This window comes from Callorhinus ursinus, unplaced genomic scaffold (assembly GCF_003265705.2).
Source record: "Callorhinus ursinus isolate GAN/ISIS: 27379988/994484 unplaced genomic scaffold, GSC_fseal_2.0 scaffold56, whole genome shotgun sequence".
Classification (NCBI taxonomy): domain Eukaryota; kingdom Metazoa; phylum Chordata; class Mammalia; order Carnivora; family Otariidae; genus Callorhinus; species Callorhinus ursinus.
The window spans coordinates 715,590-726,052 of record NW_027397118.1 but is presented as its reverse complement, the minus strand read 5'-3'; the positions used below and the strand labels follow the sequence as shown (position 1 = coordinate 726,052).

The following is a 10,463-nucleotide window of genomic DNA, read 5'->3' as shown; positions in this document are numbered from 1 at the left end:
GGTGCCTTTGGCAGGAAGCCCCTGAACTCAGGCGATCAGGACAAGCCCAGAATAGGATTTTTATGAAGTGTCCTGTTTAGGAAGGAAGGATTGCTCTGCAGGCTCAAGTTCTACAGCCAGGTTTATATGTTTATATGCTATCATATATTTATATGCTAAGGTTTATATCCCAGCTCTGTCGCCAGGGTGGGCTTCATAGGTGTGAGACCCAGAGCCCTAGGCTGGTGGTTGGTTTCATGCTCTGCTATTGTCATCTTGAAATTCTTAATAATTTGTTAAAGTAAAGGCTTATTTTTATTTTGCACAGAAAATTATGTACTTGGTCCTGTCTGCCACTTCCTCGTTGTTTTCCTCAGGCCTCATGTTAACGTTCATGAGGTTGATAGCACGTATTCACCTCAAAGTGTTGCATGGAAGGAGGGACACTGCACTCTGGCCACCCCAAATCCCGTTGTTGGAAGCTGTTGAGGGCCCAGACACACAGAGCAGAGGCAGAGTCCCCCTTGGCAGCTCCCAGGGCCAAGCCGTCCCCACCAGAGGCACCTTCCAGACAACGGTGCACACCCTATTCATCCTTTTCTGAGCCCAAGACACAGACACTGACTTGGTCTCCAAAAGAATTTATTCCCCAAATTGAAGCCACAATTCCCCCTCCCTGACCTCTGCCTTCCTCCACCAGACAATCCCCAGCCTTCACAACAAGATCCTCTTTGCCTCATAAACACCTTCTCTAGAACACCCCTGTCTGGGCTCCCCGGGCCCCAAGGCCAGCCAGGCCTCCCATTCACAGCTCGACGTGTTTTGAGTGAGGTGGCTTTTCCGCTTCCCCCTTGGCCAGAAGCTCAGTCCAGAAAGCCACTTCCTGGTCTTTTAGCTTCTGGGCTGGCTGAGTGGTAACTCCAATCTGCAGGTACCCTTCCTTCTGGTCGTATGCGGGCCAAGAGGGCAGCCCTTCCCCATTGGGGTTCCTGGGAACAGAATCAAGTGAGAATTACCCAAAGCTACTGTGGGTCCCCCAACAACACTTTGAGATTCACGAGACCTCTTGGTTTCATTTCCACCAGGAAGCTCATTCACCTCCAGAGGCAGGGAGTTCACCAAATCCTAGGGAGCCTGTCCACTCTCAGAGAACTCTCAGTGTCAGGGTCCCAGGGCTGGGAATCAACACGCCAGGCCCTCCCCCAGCCTTGCTCCATCTTTGCCACTGGGCTCACCCATTCCGGGCGAAGTTGGCCCATAGTTTCATCACCATCTTGCTGAGTCTGCCCTCCTCTTCTGAGGCACCTCCTGTGGGGAAGAAGAAAAAAAGCCTTTGCTACTCCAAGCGTGGTTTATGGTCAGCAGCCCTGGACAGCTTGTGGGAAATTCAGAATCTGAGCCCTACTCCGGATCTGCTGCATCAAAACCTGCATTTCAGGAAAATCTGGGTAATTTGTGTGCACTTTAAGCTCGGGAGTTCCTGATGGAGGACGCAGGGGGAGGGCTACGGTCAGTCCGTAAGCCGGCCACCTTTGTCATCTATGCCTATACATCCTGCCCTCCCCTCACCCGTCGAGGTCCCAGCGCCACACCCAGGGGGTCCACCACGGCAACCCCACCTCGGGTTTGTGCTCCTTGGGGCCTTTCCTCAATCTCCTTCACCCACCCACATTTTTCAAAGAATCTGAAAAATAACCCGAGCGCTTAACGCCCAGAGGTGCTGGTATGTCATAAACAGTCCTGAGGCGAGTCACACGCATGGCATCTCTAACTGCTGCTAGTTAGGACGTTGGAGATATTTGTGAGAGGTCTTCTTTAAAGTATTATATTATTAAATATATTAAGTTTAGAAACATGTGTTTTAGGTAGATAGATGGTTGAACAGACACACAGATGCACATTAGTCCCGATTCAAGGTCAACACCCATTCTGACCTTACTCTCACTCACATTCTGGCGCACTCTTGGGAGTGGGCGGGGAGCGGTGGCATTCTGGCCCTTGAGCAGGGCCCTGTAGGTGACCCGCCAGGTGTCTTAGGGATACCCGGGCCCAAATTCTCAGACACTACAAACAGGGACACATGTTTACACCTTCTCCATCATGTGGGTCGAAGAAAGAGAAAGGCTGGAAATCTTTGTAGCTCAATCCTGCTCTGGTGTATTTGGTAAGAACCAGAGAGAAAGGGGGACCTGCCCAAGGCCGCCACCAAACTGAGACTCAAACCCAGATCTTCTGACTCCAAGTCTGTAGTCACCAAAGGGCCATCACCTTTCAAAAGTGGGGCCCCGAAGACGGAGAAGAGCTCATCCCCGTGGTCCCCTACCACCATCTTGGGTTTCAGGTCTGACGAGAAGCTTGGACGATACTGGAACTCATACATGTAGGTGGGGGCTCCGGCATCTGGGAAGAGATGGATTCACACACAGTTCATTTTACCAGACGCACACCTGGGTGGCGCCGAGGTCTCCGGGGCCCTGGGTGCTCAGGGACAGGGAGGTCCACCCGGGTCCTGGGTACACGACAACAGCAACATTAATAGCCACTGCCCAGTGTCAGAGTCAACTGTGTGCTACACACTGTGTGGACCTGCAGAAAACCCCCAGTTACCAGCACAACAGAGAAATAGAGCTTTGGGAAAGGTCCGTGATTTGCTTAAAGACGCACCTTTGGTGGAGGTGAAACTGGCTTTGTGCCAGGTATTGAGTGGCTCAATGAATGCAGGTTGAATGAATAAAATGTTGAAACTGGGGGCGTACATCCATTCAAACTGACTATTGTTATGGGGCCTTGGGTCAACCCCCACAGATGCCGTTGCCTACCAATGTGTTCCCACACACATCTACGTACAGACAGCTGACACTCCCACCTTTCACTAGAAACAGGCTGGGTCCGATTCCTTCGCAGGCTGTCTGCAGCCCGGCAGGTGCCCTCTATTCTGCCCAGTCTGAATAGTTTCCAGTGTTTTTCTCATCTAATTTCTAGGGAGGAGTGACGCAAATCTGAGTTGCTGGTCTGACAGCTATTTAAATACAAACATGGGGAAAGGGCACAATCTGTCTCTTGCATCTCGGGAAACCAAAAACCCAACATTTTCTATTTCTCCATCACCTCGTATCTTGCTTCCTGCCAGGCCCAGGGTGGTGGCAGCAGAGAGAAGGGGGATCTCTGAGGGAGGACAAAGGTGGCTCTCTCGTCTTTTCCCAGTCCCTGCTCTTGGAACCCCCTTTCTGAGCCCCCAGAAGGGCTCAGCTTTCCTGCAAATGGCTTCATCCAGAGCTGTTCACTCACTCCTTCAGGGCTAAGTTGGGGGCCAGCATCCTGGGGAGCTCAGCGCTTTGCATGGACCCTAGCACCCCACAGAGGAGTGACTCTGATGGGGGGATGGCCGGGCCCCCAGTGGGGCTGGAGGAGACATTGTACAGCTTTTCCCCCGTGTGTACAATAAGAAACTTGGAAGGAGCAGAAACAATGGATGAACAAAAAGATCACTTATAATCCCACCGCTCGAAAACACCTGTGTTCGTATTTTAGCATATACCCTACCTACGCATATAAAATGGGATGATGTTGGATATGTCATTTTGAAATAAATGATAATCATTTCTCCATATCATTAAATATTTGTCCAAAAATGACAACTATATATGCCATCCCCGCATGAAGATGTGCAATAATTTATCGAATTGCCTCCCTCAGCCCCGTCAATGAGCCCTTGATTTAGCAAGAGGTGTTGTCTGAAAGAAGCAACCCTCTGTGGGTCTGAAACCCACCTGTTAGCAGCTGCTTCAAAGTCAAGCAGAACTCGCTGAGAGAAGGGGCTGTAACTTCGCCTCCACCACTCAGAAGTTTTAGGAAGGAGCTCCTTGACTTTTCGTGAAGGAGAGAACTTCTTTGGGCAGCATGCTGCACAAAAGATAATTTTCCTTTTCTTCCCCCCCCCCTTTTTTTTAGCTTTCTGCCTAAAACCACAGAGATGTATAAAATTCCTACAAGCACAAGTTTCCAAAGGAAAGTAGGGCACAGATTAGGATAACAGGAAAACGGGAGAAGCAGGGAGGACAGAGTTAGTAATCTAAGTATGCCATTGAAAACATGGGGATGGTCTTTCTTTCTTTTTTTTTTTTTTTTGGCAAAGAAAAGCTTATGAAATCAGCAGCATTATCTTTATTTTTAAATCTGAGTTTCCCAAGTGAGAGAATTAAGAAATCCCTCTCATACCCTGGAAAGGAATTTCACAACATGTATCAGGAATTTTAAAATGCTCTTAGGGGCCCGCCTGGGAATTTCACTTCTAATAACCAATCCTAAGAAAACTTTTAGAGACTTGGTTAAAGATTTATGCACATAAGGCTGAGCATAATCTTTTTTCTTGCATTAAAATACGGATCTGGCTAGACTATCCAATAGTAGAGGAATGCTAGAGTAAATTTTGATGCATCATTCTGTGAAACAGTGGATGTTTTTGAAGACTTTTCATTGATATTGAACAAAGGCTTACAAAATAGTGTTTTATGAACAAAACATAATATAACATTAATTTCTAAGTTATATGTAAGACGTGGAAAGATTATTCGAAGAAATATATCAAAAATTTATAGCAGCTGTTTCTCGGTGGAGGAATTCAGAGTAGTATCGAATTTCTTCTTCACGTGTTCTCACATAATATCCCAGTGTAGGATATTAAATTTATATGCAGAGGAGTTCTTTCTTATCAGAAAGAGAGTGAGACAAATACAAAATGAAAGAGTACCATCGATAAAATCTGTGTAGTCGTGGTAAGACTCTGAATTCAAAGTCACAGGATACCAGATTAAAAAAACACAAGTCCAGTAAGGCTGGGACCAGCAGACAAAGCAGAATAAGATACCACAAATCAGACTTGTATCCAGAGGCAAAACCAAGTTTATGAAACAGCAAATTTGACGCCAGGTGGCCCCTGGCTGACGAGTTTCGTCAGGACCCTCGAGAGGAGGAAGGAGCACCTGTACTCACTATACTGAGGGCTTGAGAACAGAGCAGGTCAGCTCAGCTGCTTTTTCTCATGCCTAGAAAGTCCTGAACTTTAAAACCCTCCCGGCATGGTTAGAGAGAGGTCTGTACCAAGAACCATTTCCTGGCTTGCAGACCAGGTGAAGGAGGGGTCCTGTGAGGACCTCAAAAAGACACTCAGAAGGGATGCATCCTCTCTAGATGCACTTATCCATTCCTGATCTCATACTCCACCCACACAGCCTCGGATCAATGTTGGATGGTCCTGTGATAGGCCCACCACACACCAGGATGGACAGAAGCCAGCAGCAGACATGGACACTCTCTAGAACACCTGTCTCCACACCTCCCATTGCTCGCTTTTTTTGTTTGTTTGTTTGTTTGTTTGTTTGTTTTTGGTCTTGGACCACCAGCCTGATTCTCTGCTTGGCTTCAGTCTACCCCCAGCTCCACTAGACAACAAACTAGTTTGCCCCTAGCTCTGATCTTGGAAACCTTCCAAGACGTATCTTCTAAGACTGGCCCTCTGGCCCCAGAGACCACAGGGACGTCAGGGGAGGAGCCCCTGTGGTAGATGCTGCTGGTCCCTCATCACATCCCCAGCTTCTGGGCACACTGGCTGGACTTCCCCCTCTGGCATCCGTAGCTCTTTGCCTGAGGTCTTTGGCCACCAAGTGACTATTCTGCCCAGGTGTGCAGCAAGTCAGAGCTCCAGGGAATTAATAGCCCCTTGGGAACCGGCTTTAACCCATGACTCCCGGGAGTGGGAGGCTAAATACCCCAGCTCCCTTGCCACTCGCACGGAATAGCCCAGAGACATGACTGGAGACATGACACCTCACAGTGGCTACCTGCTTACTGTGCAGCTCCGGTTGGCTTCCTTCTCCTTACTATGCCACTCCTCCTCTCCTCTACTGGTGTGTTCTGGGACCCCCTCCCAAATAAGCTACTTGCATGCAAATTCTCTCTTCGGAGTTGCCTTCTGGTGGACCCAAAGTGAGATGGTGCCCCATCCCTGGCCATATGGGATTGGCCCTGGGGGCCTGACCCTTGGTAGTTTCCACCTATGTGTCTATGCTGAGAAGTGGGCAGGACAGACAGAGAAGCCGGTGTGGTCGGTGTTCCTCTCCTGTCCAACCTCTGGGACTCACTTCTGTGGTGACGGGCCACAGTCACAGATGGGACACCAAACATCAAATCTCCTAACATGTCCAAGAACAGGTCCTTCTTTTTGACAGGGTCATCTGTCCCTCCTAAATACTTCTCAGTGGCCAGCGGAGTCAGTTCCTCAGGGATTCCCTGAAATGGAGCAGAAGTAGAAGTGACCCCTGCCCCCAGCCCGGTGAATGATGCGGCTTCTAGAGCCCAGGATGGCTTGCGCGAATGGTGACTCTCTCCAGCCCTATGCAACCACCCCCCACCCTGCGTGGTGATGGGGGAAGGGCAGAAAAATGGGGACAGAACCCTCCATCCCAGGGCTTTACCCTGCCATTTAATTGCTCAGCGATTTGGGGCAAGTCTCTGTCCCTCTTTGGGTCTCAGACAGTTCCTGCGGTTCCCTAGTCTCTTACAACAACGGGGTAGGACTTCCACAAGAGTGATGTGGCCGTCTTCTGGTCCAGCTTGCCCTCAGAGAGTGGGTAACCCATCATCTGTTAGGACAACAGTGACACAATTGTGAATCATCAAGAACTAGCAGAAAGAATCAAACTTATCAACAAACCACACCAATACGGGCTAAAGGTCACTTTGTCGTGACTTAGACAAGCACGGGTCCTTGATGTGTTGGGCAAAATCAGTGAAACAAATGGGCTTATATTATCCAGAAACTCAAGCTGCGCCAAAGGATAAAGTCAATGTGAAGAGAAGCTGTCCCAGGCCTTTGCAGGATGTGTGTGTGTGCATCAGGCAAGAATTCCCACCCTGGACATGGTGACACACAGGAGAGGTTTAGGCCTGGCTAGCGTTGAAGCAGAGGGCTCTGGGGCAAGGAACACAGACCTTACAAATACCCACACTTGTCTCAGATGACCTGGGAAGCCCCAAATCCCGCCATTATGGCTTTGGTCCATCAGTGACCTCTGAAAGTCTGTGAAGTGAGAACAGCAGAACTCTGCACCTAACGCTCCATCTGAACCTCCCCGTCAAGGGACTTGACCAAACTCTAGCCTTGGCTGCCAAAAGCTTAAGATCTCGTCCCAGGAATGGATGGGGAGAATGTCCCAGTGCCCCTTCAAATGCTTGCCTGAGAAAGCTCCTGGCAACCAGGGGAATTTACCATTTGTTCTGGCCAAAAGCTGGTGATAGGGTGATAGGTCCCCTAGCCCCCTCTTTGAGTGGCTTACTTTAGAGAGCTTGCAATCACAAATCCTCCTCTGCCCTCTGAGATGTAAATCTACCACCCAAAACTGTTTCCTCCAGGCCCGGAGAGCCACCTCTCGAAATGCAGACATTCAGCCAGGAAGCCCTGTCCTCTCCCAGGCTCTGTGGGAGTGGGAAGACCTGGCTCTGGGGGGGCACCTTGTGGCAACCTGCCCCACTGTCTTCTGTCAGAGACAGAAATGTGTCTGCCCAGCGATCATCCCCCCAGGCCCTCCCAACGCCCACATTTTAGGATTCTTCGATTGGAAGGCCAGAGAATGTTTGGGGAGAAGAGTCCCCAGGTGATACTTGGGCCACCCTAGAGAAGCTCCTCATGGAAATGTCAACCTGTGTGAAGGGGACAGCTGCTCTGGATTCAGAGGGGGATCCGGAGAAGGAGGAGCCCTGCAAGCAGAGATGGAGGGGTGATGCGATGCGTGGGGGAGGAGAACCGAAGGGAACCCCACATTCTCACCATTGGAAGAAGCCAGCCAAATTCTTGCTTGTTGATTCCGATGATGTAGGGAACAGAGTTGAATTTCTTTTCAGCCAGAATCTCTTCAGGCATCTTTGGCAGCAGAACACCATCAACCACCGTGGTCAGGAAGGGGTGGGTCTGGGGAGGAGGGCGTCATGGTGTCCGGGCTTCCCTTCTAGAGCCCACACCCATGGCCCCCTCTCCGCCGGCCTGAGCGGGAAGCCAGCACCCCAGACCTGCACGGCCACGGGCAGTGGCCACAGAATTCAAGCTCCCGAACAAAGGGGGCCAAGTGCACGTGACCCCAGAGGGCAGAACGTCGATTCAGGAACTAGCAGTGGTAAGGTGATGGGGGCAAAACTCACTCAAATTGAAATACAGAGGGGCATCTGGGTGGCTGGGTCCGTTGAACAACGGACTCTTGATTTTGGCTCAGGTAATGATCTCAGGGTCGGGAGATCAAGCCCCGCATTGGGCTCTGCACTGAGCATGAAGCCTTCCTAAGATTCTCTCTCTCTCTCCCTCTCCTTCTGCCCCTCCCCACCACCTCCCCCCTTGTGTGCTCTCTCTTTTTCTAAAATATATATATGTATAAATATATACATGTTTTCGTGTATACATATTTTAAAGATTTATTTATTTAGAGAGAGAGAGAGCACAAGTGGGGGAAGGGGCAGAGAGAGAAAGAGAAGCAGAGTCCTTGCTGAGCAGGGAGCCTGACACGGGGCTCGATCCCAGGACCCCGAGATCAGGACCTGAGCCGAAGGCAGACGCTTAACTGACTGAGCCACCCAGGTGCCCCTATTTTCATATATTTATATGCGTATAAGTATACATTAAACATAAATGTATTAAACTTATAAATATATAAGTTTATATATATTTATAAATTTGTATATATAAATATATAAATGTGTATATATTGAAATTTGTAAACATGCATTTTATATGATTTTAATATAAACACATAAAATATATATATGTACATATTTCTATATCTCAATTTGAAGTACATGTTTGCCTATATGATCTCTAGCTACAGTCAGTTCTGGTATCCGTGCTAGTTCAGTTCTATAAAAGCCACTGTGAACTCTGAACTAGCAAGTGCTGAGCTGCTGCTCCTGCTGGAGGTACAATGTCAGGTTCCTGCAAGTATCTGGTCACATTTTCATCAGCCCTGTTTTATGCGTGTTTAAAGACACCCGATGTAACCATGCATTGCTCACAGAAAATGAATTATGTGTAGTGTTTATTTATAATAAGACACCAGCTGAGAAGGGCTCACCATTTCCTGGGCCCTGGGTAACATGCCTGGAGCTTCCTTGACCTTCAGCCTCATGACCGTGTCATCCGTGATCCACTGTCATCTCTCAAAATCTCCCACAACTTCATCACACACTAGATGTTACTTTAGCACATGCCTGAGCAGCCTCAGACAGATTGGCAAGTTGCGTCTTCCTTTTCCTGCATGGCAGCCTTACTGATCCATTACCACTGAGCTCATGGCCCACAGCCCGGTGAGCCACCTTGAGTGAAGCTGATCTAACATTCGACTTTCTCCATAAGGCGCATCAGAGTCTCCTTGCCCTTAGGAGCACGGGACAGCACCTTAGCGCTGTGCCCACGGCCATTTTCAAAAGTGAAACCAGCAAGAGAAAGCACAGAAATGCGGAAAATGTGGCCCTACATAGACCGTGCAAAGGACACATGTTAATAGTGTGAGACGTGAGACAAGACGACAGAGGGTGGCCATGTTTGATCTCGAGGGAGAGCCTACGTATGGTCACTCAAGCTTTTTGTCACTCTGTGCGCATCCGTGAATGATAGCAAAAGTGCCACAAGCATTGATTTTGGGGTCACACATACATTTTAGTGAGTCGATGAATTCACAAATAAAGAATTCACCATTAATAAGGATTAACTGTATTCAGCTATCTCTATTTAAACAGAACTTGCAACTGGGGGCGCCTGAGTGGCTCAACCGGATAAGCGTCTGACTCTCGATTTTGGCTCAGGTCATGACCTCAAGGTCCTGGGATCGAGCCCCTCGTCAGGCTCTGTGCTTAGCATGAAGTCTGCTTGTCCCTCTCCCTCTGCTCCTCCCCCTGTGCTCTCTCTCTCTCTCTAGCTCTAAAATAAATAAATAAAATCTTTAAACATAAGCTGCTACAGATAAAACAGTTCGCTTCGAGGAGGTAGTGAGCTCCCCATCACTCAAGGTGCTTACATGAAGACCCAACTCCCTGTTGGAGAGGAAAAGCACAAATAGGGGGCGGAGCAAGATGGCGGAGGAGTAGGAGACCTGGATTTCGTCTGGTCTCAGGAATTCAGCTGAATAGGGATCAAACCATTCTGAACACCTACGAACTCAACAGGAGATCGAAGAAGAGAGTAGCAACAACTCTCTGAAGAGAGAAGCGACCACTTACTGGAAGGTAGGACGTGCGGAGAAGTGAATCCGAGGCGATATTCGGGAGGATAGACGGCGGGGGAGGGGGCCTCCGCCAGGCGCTTCTGGCAAGTGCTAGAGCCGCGGAGCACAAAATCGGCTTTTAGAAGTCGGCTCCGCTGAGGAACGTCACTCCAGTGGCTAAGCGGGGGGTGGAATCCTCCCGGGACAGTGTGGTCTCAGGACCCTCGGGGTCACAGAAAGACC

General features: G+C 49.2%; 1 protein-coding gene across 1 annotated transcript in view; it reads right to left on the bottom strand.

The window, feature by feature from the left end:
- Positions 1–604: 604 nt before the first annotated feature.
- CES1 (carboxylesterase 1) overlaps positions 605–10,463 on the bottom strand; it is a 33,052-nt gene continuing 23,193 nt past the window's right edge. The window contains exons 7-12 of the mRNA XM_025852382.2: positions 7,805–7,945; positions 6,540–6,620; positions 6,120–6,267; positions 2,248–2,379; positions 1,215–1,287; positions 605–968 (exon numbers count right to left, since the gene is read on the bottom strand). Coding sequence (XP_025708167.2) covers positions 785–968; positions 1,215–1,287; positions 2,248–2,379; positions 6,120–6,267; positions 6,540–6,620; positions 7,805–7,945 — 759 coding nt within the window. The 3' untranslated portion in view covers positions 605–784. The remainder of the gene's footprint in view (positions 969–1,214; positions 1,288–2,247; positions 2,380–6,119; positions 6,268–6,539; positions 6,621–7,804; positions 7,946–10,463) is intronic.